The 21945-nt window shown below is 41.4% G+C and overlaps 1 protein-coding gene across 2 annotated transcripts; it reads left to right on the top strand.

The window, feature by feature from the left end:
• The first annotated feature begins 5372 nt into the window (after positions 1–5372).
• On the top strand, positions 5373–21734 carry glud1b (glutamate dehydrogenase 1b). 2 transcript variants are annotated; one of them, XR_009061818.1, is made up of 14 exons: positions 5373–5971; positions 8652–8732; positions 8801–8856; positions 9039–9102; positions 11006–11100; positions 16835–17014; positions 17349–17486; positions 17573–17710; positions 17790–17870; positions 17964–18087; positions 19791–19882; positions 19968–20030; positions 20131–20353; positions 20475–21734. XR_009061818.1 is itself a non-coding variant. In XM_057827046.1 (13 exons), the coding sequence occupies exons 1-13, from the start codon at positions 5569–5571 to the stop codon at positions 20248–20250; spliced, it is 1635 nt and encodes a 544-aa protein (XP_057683029.1). In that variant the 5' UTR covers positions 5374–5568; the 3' UTR covers positions 20251–21734. The 2 variants fall into 2 exon arrangements, 1 of the variants encoding a protein (XP_057683029.1); XM_057827046.1 differs by having other exon boundaries at positions 5374–5971; positions 20131–21734.
• Positions 21735–21945: the final 211 nt, after the last annotated feature.

The following is a 21945-nucleotide window of genomic DNA, read 5'->3' as shown; positions in this document are numbered from 1 at the left end:
TGAAAAAGGCGCCCTCTTGTGTTTGTTTGGCGAAAGTACAAATATTTAGAACAAAAAAAAAAAAACATTTATGAAAATGACAATACAATAAAAAAAAAAAAATCATAGTATTTGCATCATCGCCTGCCAATGACAATTACATACGTCCAATTCATTTAATTTTCCACTTCTATTGACAGTGATAGACATTAATTCATCGCTTGCTATCCCAGTTCAAATTGATTTATCGATAAATCAAAATGGATTGGACATATATCGCCGTCAATGGCAGCCAATGAGTTAAAATGTGAGCACTCATTTTTCAGCGAATGATCGCTATCGGTTAAAATGGGTTCATACGTGGAAATGAAGGGGGGGGGGGGGGCCCGGTGGCTGAAATTGTCATTGCATGTACTGTATTTGACTTTTCAATACATGAATTTAAAATTAAGACTACCGGTAAAATGTCTATAAAAGTTGTAAAGCAATAAAACAAACAACAAAAATGAATAAAATGATTTTTAAAAAATGTTTAAATAATGGGTCAAAATTAATTGTAAAAAATATCATGTGACTAGTACCTCAGAGATGGTCATTTGCTTTGCTTATCCAAAACCACCAGAGGACAGAAGAAACCAGATCGATATACGTAGTTTTTTTCTAAGCTTTCAAAAGCGACAACAACTACGGAGCGAAAACCAAGGATTGAAGATGTGGACCATGAAAGAAACGCCGGAATGCACTGCCAAAATGGTGAGTGGAGTTTGTTTGTCCACTAAAGACTAGAATAATATTACAGTGTATCACAAAAGTGAGTACACCCCTCGCATTTCTGCAGATATTTAAGTATATCTTTTCATGGGACAACACTGACAAAATGACACTTTGACACAATGAAAAGTAGTCTGTGTGCAGCTTATACTAGTATAATAGAGTTAATTTATTTCCCCCCTCAACTCAAAATATAGCCAGTAATATCCAAACCCCTGGCAACAAATGTGAGTACACCCCAATGAAAAAACGTACATCCCTAAATGTCCAAATTGAGTACTGCTTGTCATTTTCCCTCCAAAATGTCATGTGACTCGTTACGGGAGTGCTGTCAGCATTGCTGCAGAGATTGAAGAGGTGGGGGGGGGGGGGGGGTCAGCCTGTTAGTGCTCAGACCATACGCCGCACTCTACATCAAATTGGTGTGCATGGCTGTCACCCCAGGAGGAAGCCTCTTCTGAAGACGCTACACAAGAAAAACCGCAAACAGTTTGCTGATGACGTCAACAAAGCACATGGATTACTGGAACCATGTCCTATGGTCTGATGAGATGGGAGGGCTTTCTTGTGTACCCCCCCACCTCTTCAATCTCTGCAGCAATGCTGACAGCACTCCTGTAACGAGTCACATGACATTTTGGAGGGAAAATGACAAGCAGTACTCAATTTGGACATTTAGGAATGTACATTTTTCATAGGGGTGTACTCACTTTTGTTGCCAGGGGTTTAGATATTAATGGCTACATTTTTAGTTATTTTGAGGGGAAAATAAATTAATTGTATTATATAAGCTGCCCACAGACTACTTTTCATTGTGTCAAATTGTCAGTGTTGTCCCCTGTGTTGGGCACGTTACTTTAAAAAAGTAATTAGTTATAGTTACTCATTACTTCTTCCAAAAAGTAACTGAGTAACTGAATTACTCTATAGTAAAAGGAACTAGTTACCAGGGAAAGTAATTATTTCCGTTACTTTAAAAAGAAGTTGTTGTATGTCAAAGAATTTGAAATTTTCTTAGCAGTATTCGAGTCAGTTGAATAGAGAAGAACAGACAGGTAGTTGTGTTATAGAACCTTGTAATATTTATTGCACCTCACCACCAGCAACAGATTTATCCTACACTTGAAGTGCAACAAAAATAAACAGTAAACAATATAATAAAATAACAATCAGCAGTAAACAATATAAAGTGAGTTTAATCAATTAAATCTATCTCTCACAACCTGAGACAACTGGTCAAGTAGACATAGCCTACTGTACTTCAAGTATTTTAACTTGAAATAGTGTTTATATCTCCACCTCGTAAAGGACAAATTTTCCTCTGAATGCTCTGTCATCATATCCCTCTGCATCTGCTTTGCGTGTGTGTGTTTGCTGCACGCCCCGGTTTATGTGTGAAAACACCGGCTCTGATTGGCTTACCATGACACATGACTCTAACCCTCAGCCAATCACAATCACTTCCATCGCATCTATCCAGGTGGTGCATTCAGGTAGCCTCGTCCCCCTACTCCTCCCGTCACCCTCAAAGCGTCTGCCGTCCTCAAGATGGAAGGAGCATTCTTGCTGGCTGACAGTGGGGGATGGGAACGAGGCTAGCATTCAGGTGTAGCAAAAACAGAAACGTTAGCAAGCTTTGGAAAGCATTGTCTAATTGAATGAGCAGGGACAAACAGCCTGGAGTCATAATAAATACGTGCTGTAATATTCTGATACAGAATTATCCGAGGCACCCTCAAGTGCACAGGGCGCCAATATTGTTTTACTCACATGATGTGGGAGTGAGTTAGAGACACGGCCTGCCGAAAGCCGTACATTTATGTTAATGTCTAAGTTATATGTGCTATTAAAGAAACAGAATGCCAGCACGTCCTGTGTGGTATATCTTTGCTAAGAAAAAGCACAAAACAAAACACGTGCGCTATTCTCGAACCTCAACGCACCCCAAGTCTTGGATGACAAATAAACAGAGCAGAGTAGACTCCCTACAGCTGGTAGTTTCTTCAATTTATTCAGAGTAAGTAACGCACCACTTTTGACCGTCAGTAATGGTAACTGCGGAAAAAATAATTAGATTACCCCGTTACTGAAAAAAATAACGCCGTTATGTAACGGCGTTATTTATAACGGCGTTATTCCCAACACTGGTTGTCCCATAAAAAGATATACTTAAATATATGCAGAAATGCGAGGGGTGTACTCACTTTTGTGATACACTGTACTTAGAAAAATAATTCTACTCTTACTTGAGTAAAATATTGAGCTACTCTACCCAATTCTGATAAAGGGTTAAAAAATAAAATGGCAACAAAAACAACAAAATACCAACAGTAAAAATAATTTTACATATTTACTGTTCGCGTGACATGAAAAAATATCAGCCTTATAGGCAAACAGTCGAAAAACACATGGCCCTCATTTGCTTTGTAAGCAGGTTTGCAAGGTGACCCTGGCAGTTGCTTGTATGCGTATGCGTACGTGCATGTCCAGAGTGCATTCTGTCAGTGTGCCGTGAGCTTCCATTTTTGCTTTTAAGGAGGAGGTGTCCTCAGCTTGGCGAAGGGGGAGGAAGCGGCCCTTTCTCCTCGTCGATGCTGTTTCGTGTCAAAGCAGCATGTGACCACTTGAGTCAAACCCCTCATCGTGACCCCCCCACGGCCTACGTACAGTGGGTGTTGTCGGGCCGTTGGCCAATAATATGCCGGAGTTGCAGCCTTTGACACGCTGATAGTAAATGAAGGGGGAAAAAATGGTGGCGGTGATTGTAGATTAGTACCAGGGTATCTTTATGATCCTTTTATGATTTTGATGCTTATCTAATAAAAGAGGACAGGTTGAATGAGTGTAGTTTTTGTTTCATAGCCATTTATGTTGTGTAAATGTTTCTTACTTTATGGAGCCTAAACACATTCAAATGTTGTTTTTTTCCCTGTTTAATCATTTGGAAGAAGTGTGCTCTGAAAGATGTTCCAGGAAGTACATTGCGTTTCCCAAACTCACATACACTTGAGTTTTATGAATAGTCCTTGCAAAAGTATACCAAAACCCAACATTTCCTCCATGTTCATTTAAATAATATGTTCCAGGCATCCAGAAATATGAATCAAAATAGACTTTACTGGTGCCTTACATGAAGTGAAAGGAATTATGAACAGTCTAAAAAAGTCGTTGTGGAACAGAGGGAAGGAATTATAAACAATTCAAAATATATTTACAGTGTGAACAGGGGCCTTAGAGATCGTGGATGGAATTACAAAGAGAAAACAATGTCTGGTTTACTTGACTTTCCACTGCAGGATTACAAACATCATGCAACTTCAATCCTGTTTTTGCACTGACTGACTTTCCGTGATTGTTTGTTCGTCCCACACCGCCAAGTTCTTATCTTTCGTGCAGAGTCCACGGGTTTAAGTCCAGTCCATTATACACGAACTCAGCACACAATTTTGATCCTGCCTCCATATGGAGCCTAGTGGCATGTATATATGTGAAGGAAGATGCCACGGACATGCTCTTACATAAGGCTGCTTAGACAGATAAATAACAATGCAACCACTCCAGTGCCCAACAACTGTATACTCTGTGACCTGCATAAAGATTGAAACTCCAAGGGCTTCTACCCACAATGCTTTGCAAGCATGCCACTGACAGCTTAGTTGAGGACACTACTCCCACCAACCCCCCGACTCTCTCCCTGAAAGACCCTAGCTGGCCACCTCCCTGTTTCATCCAAGCCCCCTCCCAACCACCATTTAAAAGCCCCCATGACCTCCTGCACCTTTACACACTCGCTCAATTGCACTCTTTTGCTATGCCGCCATAATCCTATTATATTTGTATTGGATACTAGACATTTTTAACAAGAGGCATGAATAATCTGGTTAGAATTAACACTAAATAGGAGTTGGATATAACAATAACTTTAGGACAGTGAATCCCAACCTTTAGTTTTTTTTTTAATTTATACCCAATTGAACTTATTTTTTACGCGATTAACGGTGATAGGGCGGAGGGCTGGGGCGATTATTTGATGTCAGTCTCTCACAGTCCAAATAAATTGGAGGTCTATCACCATCAATGACAGTGGATGAGTTAAAAACTGCATTTGATGTCTACTTTATTACGCCGATTAACAAATACATATCGTCAATAGCAGTCAATGAGTTAATTTACTCCAAATAATATACAGTATAGTTGTCCATCTATGCCAGCAATGTTTAGTCACAGGTTTCATTGTCCACCACTAGAGGGCAGAGGTTTAAGTTATAGAAACAGTCTGCTTATTTGTGGTTCAGTGTCTAAAAATTTGCATATATATTTAAAATTTGCCGAATATCTCAATATTAACTGTTTTAAACTAATTCATGTTCAAGATACAAATTTTCTTTGGCGCCATCTTGTGGTATATATAGGAAATTATTATTATTTTTATTTTTTATTTTTTTTAATTTAAAAAACGTCACGTTCATGTGATTTCAATTAATTTCGACATGGAACATTTATTTGATATACGATTAGCTAGAGTGGGTCGTGCTCCATTGGATTTACGTCGCGTTGTCGTGAACGCGCGGAGGCAACTGCGGCGGCGCCGTCGTCGTGAGCGCGCATGGCCGGTCGGGTCCTCCTCCTTCCGCGTGCGCCCCCCGGAGCCCTCCTCGGCCGGGCCTCGGCCGCCTTTTAAAGCAAACCCGCCCATCATGTCACTCCCCAGTCGCTTTGAGCTCCAGAAGCTGTGAGCCAGGAGCACTCTCTCTCCGCCTTTGTCTGTCAGCCCTCCGGTCGTCCTAGTCGCTTTCCCCCCCTCGATTCACCGCGGCCATGTATCGCTACTTCGGGGAGCTGTTGAGCCGCTCGGCGGGCAGCGCGTTGGCCTCGGGCTGCTCGGACGCTGCTCTCCCAGCGTCCGCCTCCCTGCTGCGGGTACGCCGCTACGCCGACGCGGCGGTCGAGCAGCAGCCGGACGACCCCAACTTCTTCCGCATGGTGGAAGGTTTTTTCGACCGCGGCGCCGCCATCGTAGAGGACAAGCTAGTGGAGGACCTGCGCACCCGTGAGACCCCCGAGCAGAAGCGGCACCGCGTGAGAGGCATCCTGCGCATCATTAAGCCGTGCAACCACGTCTTGAGCGTGTCCTTCCCCATTAAGCGCGACAACGGGGAGTGGGAGGTGGTGGAGGGATACCGCGCCCAGCATAGCCAGCACCGGACACCCTGCAAGGGAGGTGAGCCAGGCCGGGGTTACGGGCGTGCGACAGTCGGTGGACCTCCCTTGACAGTTAGCGCTTAGCCTAGCATCCCATTAGCATTACTTAGCGGTTTTCGAGCAAGTTAACCAATAACCTCCAAGCTTGTCTATTACTCGACAACTCTGAGCAATTAATGGTTACGGGAGTACAACTTTCGCCTTTAAATGACATTTTTGTTTGAACTGTACGAAGTTTTTCAGCTGGTACCAGCAACTAACATCTGGTTATAGTTGAAGCTTGGCCTTTTTATGTCTTCCATGGAAAAATAGTTGAGTTGCTCCTTACACTCAGAGTCTCAGGATTTTTATAGTCCTAATAACAAAGGATATATGTACGGATAAAAGGCTTCACTTGCTTTTAAAGGTGTCTTTCTGTACATATTTGAGATTTGTCAGGTTTTGTTTTGCCTTTTATTTGCTGGGAAACTAACTAGCTAATCTTTGTTTTCAGGTTAAAGACTTTTGTGTTAAAGTTGTGCTTTAAAGTCCAACAACTTTGTTGAAGTGATTTGAAAAGCTTCATTGAGGTCTTTGCAGCCATTTTGTAGCATCTATTCTCAAGTATTGACCTTGTTTCTTTTGGAAGTGGGGAAAAATACTACTGCAATTGCAGCTAAATGTTCAAGCTGGACTATGGACATTCAATTTGGTAAATCCATTCAATTATTCCTATGTTTGCTATTCGCGACATTATTTTATACTGAGCGTAGTCATAGATATAAGGCAGTATTTTTAACGTTACAGGGAACTTAACTAATTTTTGTTTTTGTTTTTTTCTTTTAGCTTTGATTGATTTTCCTTTTCAAAGTTAGAATACATTTTTGGTTGAAACTTGAGCGACCAAGCTGCAGAGCTACTGAAGGGCCCCTCCTCCTCCCTGAGATAACTTTGGACACTTCAGTGTGTGCATTTGTCAACCTTTGACCCTGCAAAGTTCAAGGCCTCATCTATGTATGCACATGGTGCGTCCCCCCCCTGCAGTGCATTCTGGGGGTTTTTAACATGTCGTGATGTATGGCTGTGGGTGTGTTGACGGAGGGAGGGGCGGTTATTTTTCCAGGAGTTCCTATTTGTCAGTGGCTGTGGTGGGTGGGGGAAGGCGCCGTAGGAGGCAGACGCGCGCCGTCATGGCGGTTGTCGGCCGACCCTGCTGTTAACACTCCCACACCTGCTGGGATGAGGAGACTATTCTGGGGAAGCTGTGTTTCTTCTACGATCAGCTGCTTTTCTCCCTGAAGGCGGTTTAAAAAATGTTGTTATGTCACCGACGGTGAGCAAAATCTCCAATAGACTTAGCAAGAAAGTGTCAACGGTTTAATGATTCATGAGGCGAAAAAACACTCGACTTCTTGTGTTCCATAGCTGGTAACATTTACCAGTCAATATGCATCACTTTGGCATATTTCCTTGACACCAATTACGACTTTCCTATCAGCCACTACTTTGGTGCCATCTTCTAGTAAAATAACAACTATTCTAGGACAAAGTATAACACAAATGTCAGGGAACTCCTTTTTAAACTCCAAGACAAGTGTTACCTCGATAGCTCGATTAGAGAAATAAATACGACCCCAACCATGGATTGATTTTCTTCGAAGACTTTATAAACAAGAGCTCTTGGGTACAGAATGATGTGACCCAACCAGAAGCTGTGATCACGCAGAAAGTATGAAGCTGTACAATAGAGGCTGGACATTTATACTGTTAAAAAGGGCGGTGCTGAAGTGCACCGTGAAACTACCAAGAAACGAAACTCATCATCTCACAAGCCTTGGTATTTTTCCATACAAAAACATCTTTGAGCTGAGACCTTGAACACCGGTGCCGGCTGGAACGAAGATAAGAAAACAGTCCTCAGATTCATTCAGGGCATATTGGAAAACAGGAAGATAACAGTCCATATTTGGGCATATTGTGATGCAGTCTATGGGAAGGCACACTCAACAGATTAATGGTATAATGTTCTCATGCAAACATAACAAAAAGCATACAAAATATGATGTATAATGGTTGTTTTTTAAGCATGAATAAAATTCTCTCACAACAAATAAACCAGTCGTACTTGTTTTGACTAAATCTTCCCTGTGATTTGCGGCCTTGGTTGCTAGGATGATATCATTACTGCAGTGGATAATGTCTTGGTGGGGGCGGGGGGAGTTCCCTTTCCCAGCGGCTTGCTTTCCAATCTTTATAATTTGATCATAGAGCGCGGGATTGTCCTCCCGCCTGACTCGTGGTGGCTCAGCTGATGTTGGAAAAGCTTCAAAGATCAGACCTTCTTTCATTATTTTAATCATAACTGAATTCACTGTATTTCACAGAACCATAGACGTCTATTCCATTTTCCCAATAGATGGGACGTCTATCACATTTTGCTCGACAACAGCTTTACAGCCGCCGTAAAACTCCAGACAGCTGCGGCGAATAATGCTCGTAGGCGCTTGCCGGAATACGATTGGCCCGTTTTGAGCTATACGAAGGGCGTTCTTTGACCTGTAACTGATGTGGGAAAACACGCAGCGTGAAATTAATGACCCGTTTGCGGGATGTGTTCTTTTAGCTTGGCTGTGAATTGCTGCAGAAGCTTCTGGCATAACACATTTGCGCAAATTCACGATGGCGCTTTGAGTAACAATGGGGCTTTTTGTGTCTTTAAGGTATCCGTTACAGCACTGATGTATCAGTGGATGAGGTGAAAGCTCTGGCTTCCTTGATGACGTACAAATGCGCCGTCGTAGGTGAGTCCGAAGTGGGTGCTAGTTTCAGCAAAGTGCATTGAATTCATCTGAATTTTGTTGTCTTTTAGACGTGCCGTTCGGAGGAGCCAAAGCTGGGGTCAAGATCAACCCGAGGAATTACTCTGTGAGTCATGCTACACCGCAGGGAACATATCATTTGACAAAATGTGTAATTAAGGAAGGATTATTAGTCATGAAATTACTACACAACTCATATGTCCCTGAGTTTGCCCTGTGTTATGTCACTGAACTCATATTAGCATTTCTAGCGTTTGGTAAACAATGATTACACTTTTGTCCTTGCAGGACAATGAGTTGGAGAAGATCACAAGGAGATTCACCATCGAGCTAGCCAAGAAGGGCTTCATTGGTGAGACTTTTTATTCATAGAGTCTTAACATATGCACCGTAATTTTCGGACTATAAGGCACGCCTGACTATAAGCCGCCACCCGCCAAATTTGACACAAAAGCGGCATTTGTTCATTGATAAACCGCATCGGACTATAAGCCGCAGATGTTCTCACTCTATTAGGGGAAATGTACTCCAAAAGATAACACTTTCTGTTCCACTGTTCCACTCCGGTAACACTTTATTTGACTACGGCATCATAAGACTGTCACAAGACCAACTGAACCATCATGAAGCTTTGCAGCCAATTGGTTCATTGCTTCAAGAAGCTTCATTTGGCCATCAATGCACCCTTGAGGGAGACTGTCAACCTCTGGTGCCACCTGCTGTCTACACTGTTGTCCTCCAACATGCCTCCGAGCATGCATTGCAGCACAACAGATGTAAATAACAATTAAAATGTTCTGTGCTAATGATTTCTTCAGTTATCGTTCCAGTTTTTATAAATTGCTAGTTATGGTATTTGTTAACACTTTATTTGACAGTGGAACCATAAAACGGTCATAAGATCATCATAATTATGACATCACACTGCCATGAGTAGGGCTGCAGCTATCGAATCTTTTAGTAGTCGATTAATCGATGGACTAGATAGTTCGAATTAAAATACCTGAGCTGAGCCTAAAAGAGTGTAATTTCTTTTTTTAAATGAGGATCTATGTACAACAAAAGAACAATTGGCTAACTTACATAGTAAAAGTCTGCTAGCTTAAATACTATAAAAAGCTAAAGTTTTTTAAAATGCTCTTAACAAATGGTTCGAACACATATTCCCACAAAAAAACAGCTAAATATACCTATAAACTAAGTTATGAATGCATTAAAAAAACATTAGCTCAAACAAAAATGTAGCTTACGTTGGTCTTAACAGGGAGTTAGATTCAGCCATGTGAAAAGAGGTAGACCAGAGGGCAGTGTATCCGCCCTAATCAATAAAACTAAATGCGAACACTTTCAAAATAAACCATTACAACGCCACTTTAATTAAACGAATACTCGAAGCAACAAAATTTAATTCGAATATTTTTTTCTAATTGAATACTTGAGTTAATCGATTAATCTTTGCAGCACTAGCCATGAGCATAAATAAATGCTTATGACCGATATCATTTTGTGCCATCCGTCAAATTATCTCACTTTTGAATGGATGTAAAAGATCCGGGCTCAACATGAATGGAGTTAGTGACATAATTTGCTGTATGACAATGACATCTGCCATATGCATTCATGAATTCTCATGATAGTGTCATGTCATAATTATGACTGTCTTATGGCAGTCTAATGATGCCGCCGTCAAATAAAGTGTTACCTATAACCCGATAAATCAACAAATAACCCACACTGCACTATAAGCCGCAGGATTCAAAATGAAGGGAAAAAAAAAATAGGAACTTATAGTCTGAAAATTACGGTATGTTCCTAAACTGTACAACTCAAGAAAACAAAAGTAGTAGAACATTTGAAGACTTGTACCTCTTAAAGTTACAAAACACGATTTTTCTGGTCCAAAAAGAGCCTTTAGGAATACTCACGTTAGTTTCCCCTCATCTTAATACAGTAAGATTTCATAGTTACAGTAATTCTGTAGCTGTTCCACATCCCCCACTTGCTAAATGCTTCTTCCCTCTTTTTTTTCCCCCCTCTAAACACTGCATGCAAAACTCACCACACATATCCCACTTCAGACTGTACCCCTCCCCCTTCCTTAGTTTTGCCACCCCGCCCAACTTTTTGGAACAAGTTATGGAACATCTGAAACATCAGCCGAGATTGTTAACTTCAAAACATACCATCTAATTTCTTAAACGATTAAAACAATCCTGCTGTTGCATGTTGAAATAACTGTAATCTGTCCCGACTAGGACCCGGCATCGACGTTCCGGCTCCGGACATGAGCACCGGCGAGCGGGAAATGTCCTGGATCGCTGACACCTATGCCAACACTATTGCGCACACGGTCAGTTCCAAAGCAGTCGTCCCTCTTCAGACTCTGCTCTAGGCTACCATTCCCTTTTCAGTTCATTTTTTTAACATGAAGCAAAGTGGAAGGAGTGAGTCACTCCGAACCGCCGGCTTCCTGCCTCTCCCAACCCGCCAGAGCAAACATTCTCCTCTTGCTCTCCCTGTCAACAGTCAGAAAGCAGACTTGCAGGCAGTTTAGTATGCTTGTTGATCAACGTAATGATGCGTCAGTAATGAATTAACAAGGAGATGTTAATGGTGCAAGAAGTGTTTGAAAATGTCGTAAGAGGTGCCAACATTTTTTGCCACCATTTTTAGACAGTAAAAACAAGTCTTTCTCTATCTTTCACTATAGTCACAGTGAAGAAAAGTGCTACATACACTAATCTCTGAAAGCCTGACTACACTCACTACAGCAAAGAGTCCAACATTGATTGTTTTCAAGCAGTTTATTACATAACAGTTGAGCTAACGACAGATATAGAAAATTACACATACTGTGGATTAAGATACAAGATACACTTTGCATTCTTTTGTACATGTAACCCTTTTAGTCAAACAATATACAACGCTATTAACGCGCTAACAAATATTAGCGTTGCGGTATTTAACTGCCAAACGGTACACACAAGAATGCCTCGGGAACTTTCATAGAAAAGTTGTATAACAAGCCACAAACACAGCCAAAAGATGGTCATTGTACACTGATAAAAACACATTATGATTTAAGCTTAAACTCTTCTGCTTCCGTATGTTACTGATGGTATATACTAGGGATGTCACGATACCAGAAATTTAGTAGTTGATGCCGATACCATTGAAATTCCACGGTTCTCGATACCATTTCGATACCACGGTGAAAATGAAGAATATACAATAAATCCCATGTACTTATACGTGCACTCCTTTATCAGAAGTTTATGTGTGCTTTTACAGAACAATCAGCATGTAGCTTTAAAGTATTAGATAATAGAATAATCAGCATAAAATACTGTAGTCTTTGAGTATTAATAAAATACTTTGCATCACGGTTATTTAGCATTGAAGTATATAAAAAAAAATACTACCAACACACACGAACGCACACACAGTTTGATATCAGTAATTTAGAGACATGGTGTGGTGACCTCTGTGTAGTTAGCCCCCCAACAGATGCTAATTTATAGAAAAATTACGTCATTTGTTTGTGCTAAAAATGTTTTTGTTTGTGCTGCTATTGTTTTTGAGATATTAACAATGAACAATCCACTTTGCAGTAAATTGGGGGCTGCGAGTCACGTCATCACTCGAAATTAATATCTCAAGTCCCCTATTTACAGCACAATGGCCTGGAATAGCTGCGATTTGTTTGTTTCTACGTTTGGGTTAGTTGTTGGCACACCCCTCTTTAATTGAGAGAGTTGCTACGCTTCGTCAGCCGCAATGGAGATGCTGCGATTGACGTCAATAATCGTAATTAATATCTCAATATCTATAGAACGATAGCGGCACAAAGTTTTACAGCACAAACGTAGCTTAAACGAATACCACCATTTTGGGTCCATTTTGCAATAAATAAGAGGCTGCGTGATGTCATCACTCGAAACGCATATCTGAAAAATGATAGCAGCACAAACGAAAATTTTACAGCACAAACGAGCACAAACATGGCACATACGATCGACACCATTTTTTGTGAAATGGGGGTCTGGTTGACGTATAAAAGAATTGTTAAAATCTCAAAAACGATAGCAGCACAAACAAAAACATTTTCAGCACAAACAAATGACATAATTTTTCTATAAATTTGCGTCTGATGGGGGGCCAACTTCACAGAGTTGGTGTGGTGAAACCAATTTTTGTGATAGCCTATTTCAAACATTTTATTACAGAATGACAATGAATGATAGCCTCCTTGTAATGTCCGTAAATATGCGCGTTTCCTTTTAAGAAAGGCTCGGGGCATGTGAAGAGACACATACGGAAGCGAGTGAGTGAAGCGGGAGCTGAAAGCTGGCATGGGTTGAGGCCGACAGCAGCCCATTCTATTGTTGTGCATTTATTTTATTGCCACAATAATGAAGCAAATGAGGAAAACTTCATATCTGTGTGTATGTTTATATACAGTGGTACTTCTACAAATGAAGTTAATTCGTTCCAGGACCTTGATTGTAAGTCGAAATGGTCGTATGTCGAGCAGGAAAGAATACATTATAATTCCATTAATTCGTTCCGCAGCCCAAAAACCTGCACAAAATCCTTAATAAATACTGCTGGTACTATTTCAAATGGCAAATACACATAGCAAAACAACAAATTACAAATAAAATTGAAATAATAATACAATGATGATAATATTTCCTGTAATAATGTAACGAATCGGGTTCTAATGTGGCGGACGCGTTTTGTGTGCTGTACCTGAACTTGACTGAAGGAAAGGTGCGGTAGACTTTTACTTCCTCTTTTAACATTTTGTGTTGTTCTGAAATAAATTAAAAACCTGACGAAGCTGGCAGTTTCTTTGGCTATGTTACCACAATAATATTTGTCAACTTATAAAGACTGGCGGTCGGAGGAGGACCGTCGATCATAGACATTCTACGGCCGTATTGTCAAGCCAGTTCATGGATGCGCACACCACGTTCATATTTTTCTATATTTTCGGAATCAGGAGAAATTTAAGAACAGGCCTGTCCCTTACCTTTAAGTGGCACCAAAATATTGCAGAAGTTGAGGGCAGAGTCCGGCAAAAACAAACCTTCTTCTGAGACACACAGGGTCACCAATTGTTAGGTTTAAAAATATTATCTGTTGGGAGGGTCCGGGCCCCTATTAAGGGTAAAGACCCCGGACTACTCCTCTGTCCTAACTTTACTTGTGTTCGTTACTCAGAAGCGAGGTATTCTAATAATTGAGTGCTAATCTTATAAAAAGAGTCACAGACCTTGAGTTGCAATTTGATCCGAATGTATTGATTCCAGAGATAAAGCAATCAACAGTTACAGATAGAGGTGTGCAAAATTTCTGATTCTTAGATTATTCGCGATTCGGCCGTGGAAGATTCGAGAACGATTCACAAACATCCAAATTCCGATTATTGAAATATGCGAAGTAAAGCGGAAGTACACAACACTCAGCGCGCCGCGCGGTCTTCGGGACGGAACGGAGCGAGAGTAGCTAAACATCATGCTTCCCATTACCCGGCCCCTCGGGTAATGCCAATGCTCAACTCACGGCTCTAGCTCAACTCATGCAACGAGATAAAAAAACACAACAACATACCTGACTGCTGCCATAAAGCTGCTCCAAAGTACATCCATATAATGTTACGGTGGATATCATTTATATAGGACTAGATGCATTATAGATTCGGTAGACTTTGCAGCACATCTACAAAAAGCTAGATGTGGGCGTTATAAACGTCCGCCATCTTAAAGCAGTACACTTCCCTGCAAGGCTGTTGTAGCGAACCTTCCAAGCAAACCTAATTAACTTTTTATCTAAAATACTCTTAAATCGGTAAAATATTGACTTGAATCCATCTTTAAAATAGTTTTAAAACTTTCACATGTCGAAAGTAGACAAAAGGGAAATTATGGAATAACGGGAGCAATTTTAACAAATTCAATGGTTGATTCACAACATTAAATTAATTGAACGTAGTTTAAAGCTGCTGATACAGAATGGGGACTGGAGTTTTTTTATTTAATGTTATTTTTGTATATTTGTTTACTGCTATATGTTAACTTGATACTGAAATAGTAGTTTGGTTTAGCCTGAGAGTATTTTTGAACAATTTTGGAACTAATGTACAAAACTTTATTTAAAAAAAAAAAAAAAAAAAAAAAAAAAAAAAAAGGAGGGGGGTGCATCAATAATCGTTTTATAATCGAATCGGAGCCTCTGAATCGTAATTGAATCGTTAGGTGCCCAAAGATTCCCAGCTCTAGTTACAGATATCTGGCTGATAGTTCTCTAGTCTGAGCAATTACATAAAAGCAGAAGTATCAGTAAACCCACCTGCCAGGCACTTTCCTTACAGACTCCATTCGTAAGAAAATTAGCATACTAGGAACATGGGGTGATGTGATGTTGGGATGACGTGAAGAGCAGGTGTCCAGACGAAAAGGCCTCTTCAGCACCGTCGGCCTAGACTCTTTGGTCAGCCTTTGGCGCAACCTGTGGCCCCTTGTGACCCAAGCACCCTTGCTCTAAACAATGCGTACTTAACCTTGTGATATGTTTAACCGGGTGAGTGTCCCACTTACAAGGAAGTAAATAATGCTGAAGTATTGAAACTTCACTACACCTCAGTAATTTACGGTTTCCCTGTGTCTGCAAAACAGGGATGTGACTATTCTGCTGCGTTAACATTACCAGGAAAGGGCATTTAAGGTGCTTTTACTTGTAGATTAAAATATAACGTAATAAGAATGAATGCGAATACATGCAGTTATATATGGCGCAATTTTCCCAACCCTAACACATGTCCATCTTCATTCCAATAGTAAGCAAGCATCACATTTTTCCTTTTTTCGCCATCTGCACTAAACTTCTTGGAAACCGTGTGGATTTCTCCCACAAGAAAATCTTAAACTTAGACTCCTTTATTAGAAGTAATAATAATAATAATAATACCCCAAACTTGTATAGCACTTTTTTGGACACTCAAAGACGCTTTACATAACATAACACAAAGACAGAATTAAGAATTAAGAGGTGGGAAAAGCTAGTTTGAACAGGTGGGTTTTAAGGAGTGATTTGAAGTTTTGTAATGAGTCCGAGTTCCTGATGGGTTTTGGGAGTGAGTTCCAGAGTGAGGGAGCAGCAGCAGCGAAGGCTCGGCCCCCAAGGTTCGGAGCTTAGTGCGAGTGATGGGTGTGAGGAGATTGGAGTCGGCAGAACATAGGCGGCGGGAGGGACAGTGCTGTTGTAGAAGGTCAGTGAGGTAGGAAGGGGCCAGGTTATGGAGGGACTTGTAGGTGAGGAGGAGGAGTTTGTATTGAATCCGGTATGAGATTGGAAGCCAGTGAAGCTATTGGAGGGTGGGGGTGATGTGCTCTCTGGAGCGGGTGTGGGTGAGGAGGCGGGCGGCAGAGTTCTGGACGTATTGCAGCTTTGGAGATGAGAAAATGGAAGACCATAGAGGAGGCTATTGCAGTAGTCGAGTCTGGATGTGATGAAAGTAAACAACAATACTACTAATACACACGCACACACTGATTGCAGTCGGTAATTGACAGACATGTTATGGTGAAACCAATTTTTGTGATGGCATTCTGTCATAAAATGCTTTAAATAGGCTAAGTAATGATAGTCTATTGTAATGTCCGTAAATACGCGCGTCTCCTTTGAGAGTGGCTCAGGGGATGTGAAATGACATATACGGAACCGAGTGAGTGAAGCCCCATGGGTTGGGGCCAACAGCATTGACAGCTCGAGCTGTAAATGACCGGTTATCTGGCAACTTGTGTTGGCGTGTATGACACACAAGAAGCAGCCAGACCTGCCAGTTTAATCGGTACCGACGATACTTCGGGTATTGCAGAAAAGGCAGTACCGTAACATTTTCAGAATCTTGGTATCGACTTGGTACCAAAGTATCTGTTTTCTTTACAATCCTAGTATATACTTTGCTGCAAAACAGCAGTACTATCTAATTTACTTCATGTTCGGTCTGATGCGCTTGCTTTGCAGATTCTTTAAAACTACCAGTTACGTACAAAACAATTTCAATTCCCCCTAAACAGGACATCAACGCGCATGCCTGCGTGACAGGAAAACCAATCAGCCAAGGTGGCATCCACGGCCGTATCTCGGCGACCGGTCGGGGAGTCTTCCATGGCATTGAGAACTTCATTAACGAGGCTTCCTACATGAGCATGCTGGGATTGACTCCCGGATTCAAGGATAAGACTTTCATCGTGCAGGTAAGCGCGCGTCGCTATCAGGACGACGATTGATCCGTGTAACACTCTGATATTCGAGAGCAGATTAAGATGAGGGCAAGTGGGCGCAGCAGCCGATTTGATCAAAAAGTAATCCCTCTGAGTATTTGTGTGAGGATTGTGTCGGATTACATCATCTTGGAGATTTAGCCAGCTGAGAATTAAGCGTCACTGTTTCCACTAATTTGAAACAATGGCGACGATTCCTGCATGTTGTTTTTACAACTCTATTCGGGTAAAAGGGAGCCAATTAGTTAATTGTGAAAATTAATACACTGCCGTTGCAGAAATTGAAGAAAATTTGTTTATGCAACAGGGCTTCGGTAATGTGGGTCTGCACTCCATGCGCTACCTGCACCGGTACGGCGCCAAGTGCGTGGGCGTTGGCGAGATCGACGGCGCCATCTACAACCCAGAAGGCATCGACCCCAAGCAACTGGAGGACTACAAACTGGTAGCGAGCAGTTTTGTTATCACTTCTCAAAATACTCTGGTGTCACACTGTCACCATGACAACCTGATCTTTGCTCTCCATGACAGCAACACGGCACCATCGTGGGTTTCCCAGGGGCCAAACCCTATGAGGGGAACATTCTGGAAGCAGACTGCCACATCTTAATCCCAGCCGCTGGGGAGAAGCAGCTCAAGCGGGACAACGCCCCCAAAATCAAGGCCAAGGTAACCCCCCGACTTTTGCACAAAAGGTATTCCTCATAGGTACAAATTCTGTAATTCGAGCATTTTTGTTGTAATCCAGATCATTGCCGAGGGAGCCAACGGTCCCACCACCCCCGACGCCGACAAGGTCTTCCTGGCCAATAACGTCATGGTCATCCCTGTAAGTGCTAAACAGGAAAAACTAGCTGAAAAAAGGTGCTTGGTGCAGGAGTAGTATAACGGTGTCGACCCGCCCTTGACTCCGCCCCTACAGGATATGTACCTGAACGCAGGCGGTGTGACAGTGTCATATTTCGAGTGGCTGAAAAATCTCAACCACGTCAGCTATGGACGCCTGACCTTCAAATATGAGCGGGACTCCAACTACCATCTGCTCAGTGAGTCCAAGACGCCCATTGACGTCAAATTTATTCGTCTGTGAATCATAACTTTGACTGCTATGTTGTAAATGACTAATTAAATTCTTAACGCGTTGGTTGTGATTGATGGTGGTAGATGTCTAATCCATTTAAACAGAAAGGGCTCTGTAGTGAGTGATTGTTTCTGTGCCATTGACGGTAATAGACGTCTAATCCATTTGAACTAGGGAGTCCACCCTTCGAAATAAAATGGTTACAACTTTGTAACACTACTCATAGCCATGTACTTTTACTGCATGCTTAATGGCAGCCAGTGAGCTAATTAGGTGCTTCCCACAATCAAAAATTAAAAATCTTTTGTACGAAAATATTTAGTAGTAAATTTTAATCTTTTTTCAGGTCATTCATTGTCAGACAGAAGCAGCACGGCAAAACGTCACGCTAAAAAAATAAGTAAAAATATCAAAATGGCTTACTTCTTCTTGGCAGGCAATGGATCGGGATTGTCATCTGTAGGACCATTGCCCCCAACGAAATGTTTACCGCATATGAAGTTAAATTGCTTCACCTAGCTGATGTTAAACTGGTGTTTTGGACGTCCACACAAGTTGATCCATTGTTTACATTTTTCCCCCTCAGAGTTTTTGGCCTCGGGAAATGTATGAACAAAACTTTAATATGTGGACGGTTGTAATGTCTAGAGTCGTATGTACACGTTTCATAGCAGCAGTGTTTACTCGGCATGTTCTTTTTTGAAAGATTACTGGCAGAAAACAAGCAGTACTTGCATGGGTTGTATGCGAGCGCACTTCTATGTTGACCCCCTTCCGGTTTACGATGGTGATGTCACGCAGCCTTACGGTCTTTAAAAAAAAAAAGCCTGAGCATTTAACATCCTCTAGACCAGGGGTTTTCAACCCAGTCCTCAAGGCACACTGTGGGTCCTGGTTTTTGTTCCAGCCGATCCAGCAGAGACAGTTGAACCAATGAGGCTTCTGCTAAAACAAGCCACACCTGACTGCAATCAACTGATTGCACTTGTAAAACACCAGATTGGGGAAAAAGTGTTGTCATCTTGTTTGGTAAGAATGAAATCCTGCACCCACAGTGTGCCTTAGTGGAATAGGTTGGGAACCCCTGCTCTAGACTTACAAGAAGCCAAGTGGCTCTGCTTTAGACTGGCCAGTGTTGTAAGAGGACGCTCGCCATTCTGGAGCTAATGCTAACGTGACTGCTACGCTAACGCTAGGATTCACATTTAGAGTCTGATCATCACTCAGCCCAGATATTTAAAGGCTTAAGCAACATTGCATATTCTAAGATAAGAAAATAAATCATATTGTGTTTCCAAACAAGCAAGATGGAACACAGCTTAGCTTGAGATGCGTCCTAAACTCCGGTGAGGAAAGTGAGGGAAAGGAGCAGCACATCTCACAAGCGTGACACGACCCAAACACTACTACGATCCAAGTGGATGTACTCTACGTGCACTTGTCACTCATTGTGAACATATGACAGAAACGATGTCACATTTTCGTCTGTTTGTTGTCTCGTCAGATGAAAACGGGCATTCGTCTCGTTATGTTCTAGTCTCCCAAGCCACGTTTTTAGCTCGTCATCGTCATGAAAAAAATTGTTCGTTGTCGAAAACAACAGTGTTTCGTCGTACTGATGTTTTTGGTTAATTTGAATTCCCCTAAGCCAAAGAATTTGTACTCTAGTGTCCGTCCAAGAGAGTCTGGAGAGGAAATTTGGCAAGCAAGGAGGACCCATCCCTATTGTGCCCACTGCTGACTTCCAGGCCAGAGTTGCTGTGAGTAATTACACATCTACACCAGGATGTCAAAATCTGCTCTTTTCAGAGGCAAAATGTGTTGCTTGACGGCTTTTGTTCACAGGGTGCCTCCGAGAAGGACATCGTTCACTCCGGTTTGGCGTACACAATGGAGAGATCTGCCCGGGTAAGTCTTGGTACTTTCACATCAACAGCAAATATGAAGCTACCCACAAAAATGTGTGTAAAAAGTACCACTGTTTGATTTTCACTTCTCGTATTTACAGCAAATCATGCGCACGGCGAGCAAATACAACTTGGGTCTCGACTTGCGGACGGCCGCCTACGTCAATGCCATCGAGAAGGTGTTCAAGGTGTACAATGAGGCCGGGCTCACGTTCACATAAGCCCCCTACCCACTGTACTTTTTTTCACGCCGCCGTTGTCTTTCCGCCCCTCAGCCGTCAAAGTTTAAATAGCCTCGAGAACATATCAGCGTCTTTGCATACGTCGTCGTCGTTTACCCGCTTTTACGCGTAAGAAAACGCAGATAGTGAGACTTCTCCAAAGAACAAACCATCTTTGTGGTCCGTTTGGTCACTGTAGTTTAATGGCGTGCGCCACCCGCTGGCTGTGACCAGCACTGCAGATGCCTTAATGCTGGATTAAAGGGAGATCATAGAATCACAATGAAAGAAAGGTTATTAAGAGTTATAAACAATGTTTCCCCCTACTAGCAAGATATTTTTTTTTCTCTTTTGATTATGAAGGAGTTCATACAACCTGATTTTTTTTTTTTCTGCCTATCAAGTTCTGTAAAGCAGCTTTTCCTCAAGACGAGAAAATTGGGTCATATTTTAACCGTCCGCTTGCTCATTTTCATGTTATTTTAGAGGAAATATCTTTTTTATTTTTTTTTTAAACATTATTTTCTTTTTTGGGGGGGAAAACAATAAAATGTTGACACGTCCAAGAATTGTTTTTTTTTTTTTTCTTTTCCTAAGCTGGCTGGTAATTAAAAAAAAAAAAAAAAAACTGAATTAATAGTTAATTATTGAAGTATTTCATTTTAGTCATCTAGAACGATCCCTACACACTTTTAACTCGTTGGCTGCCATACACGGCACTAAATGTCCAGTCCATTTTGACTGGGAGTGCTGGCAATAATTGCAACCAGTCCTCCCTGGCGAAATGGATTGGACGTTGTGCGCCGTAAATGGCCGCTAAAGAGTTTGATATTATTAAATTAACAAAAAAATAAATTTAAAAAATTGGGTGTTATTGGGGGCCATAACCATTATATTTCTATTTTGTTTTTAGATTTTATTAATTTATGAATGTACATATTCATAAAATAGATTAATACTTCAAAATATAATAATACTCAATTTATGTAACTTGGCTGCACAACGTTACCCAAAATGTGAAGTTATATTTTTTTAGATTGCCAAACAATAGTCCCTTGCCCTTTAAGTCACATTTTTATATATTAAACTTTTAATGGCATAATTGACTTAAAGTTTAATTAAAAAAAAAAATCTTCTGTTACATTTTTTAAAATGTTTTTAACTAATGAAATGGCAAGCGTTATGCTGCATTTTGTAGCTACATTTAACTGATACAAATGGATCAAGTGTGTAGGTTTGGTCTCAACATTGGTAGGGACAAGATAACAGCATATCCTAAATATATATTCTTGTTTTCCTGGGGATGGGACATTAATAAAACCAAACAGATTGGGTGAATGGGGGTCAAAGCTACATTTCTCACGAACATGAACCTAATTAATTAATAGACTAAATGTAGCCTGGAACTCCCGGCTCCCCGCTGTTCCAGCAATAGTCTAGCGATCTTCCCGCAGATCAAAATCCCAGGGCGGAGCAAGCCACAGCAAACAGACAGCAGAGTGGACCAATCAGTCACGGGCAGACGTGACGTTGGTAAAGTGACAAGAAATTCCAGCGCGAGCGGAGAACAGAGAAATTTATTCAACATGGCTGGTGCGAGACCAACTGTTGTCAATGACCTGTGTCGATGTGTTTTTGGTCATTTAAAACTGAATTTACCGCGGATTGGAACATATTCTCTGCTCTCCCGTTAGC

The sequence above is a fragment of the Corythoichthys intestinalis genome, chromosome 21 (genome assembly GCF_030265065.1).
Source record: "Corythoichthys intestinalis isolate RoL2023-P3 chromosome 21, ASM3026506v1, whole genome shotgun sequence".
Classification (NCBI taxonomy): Eukaryota; Metazoa; Chordata; class Actinopteri; order Syngnathiformes; family Syngnathidae; genus Corythoichthys; species Corythoichthys intestinalis.
Note: the sequence above shows the minus strand (reverse complement) of the source record. Positions and strands in the feature narration are given on the sequence as shown.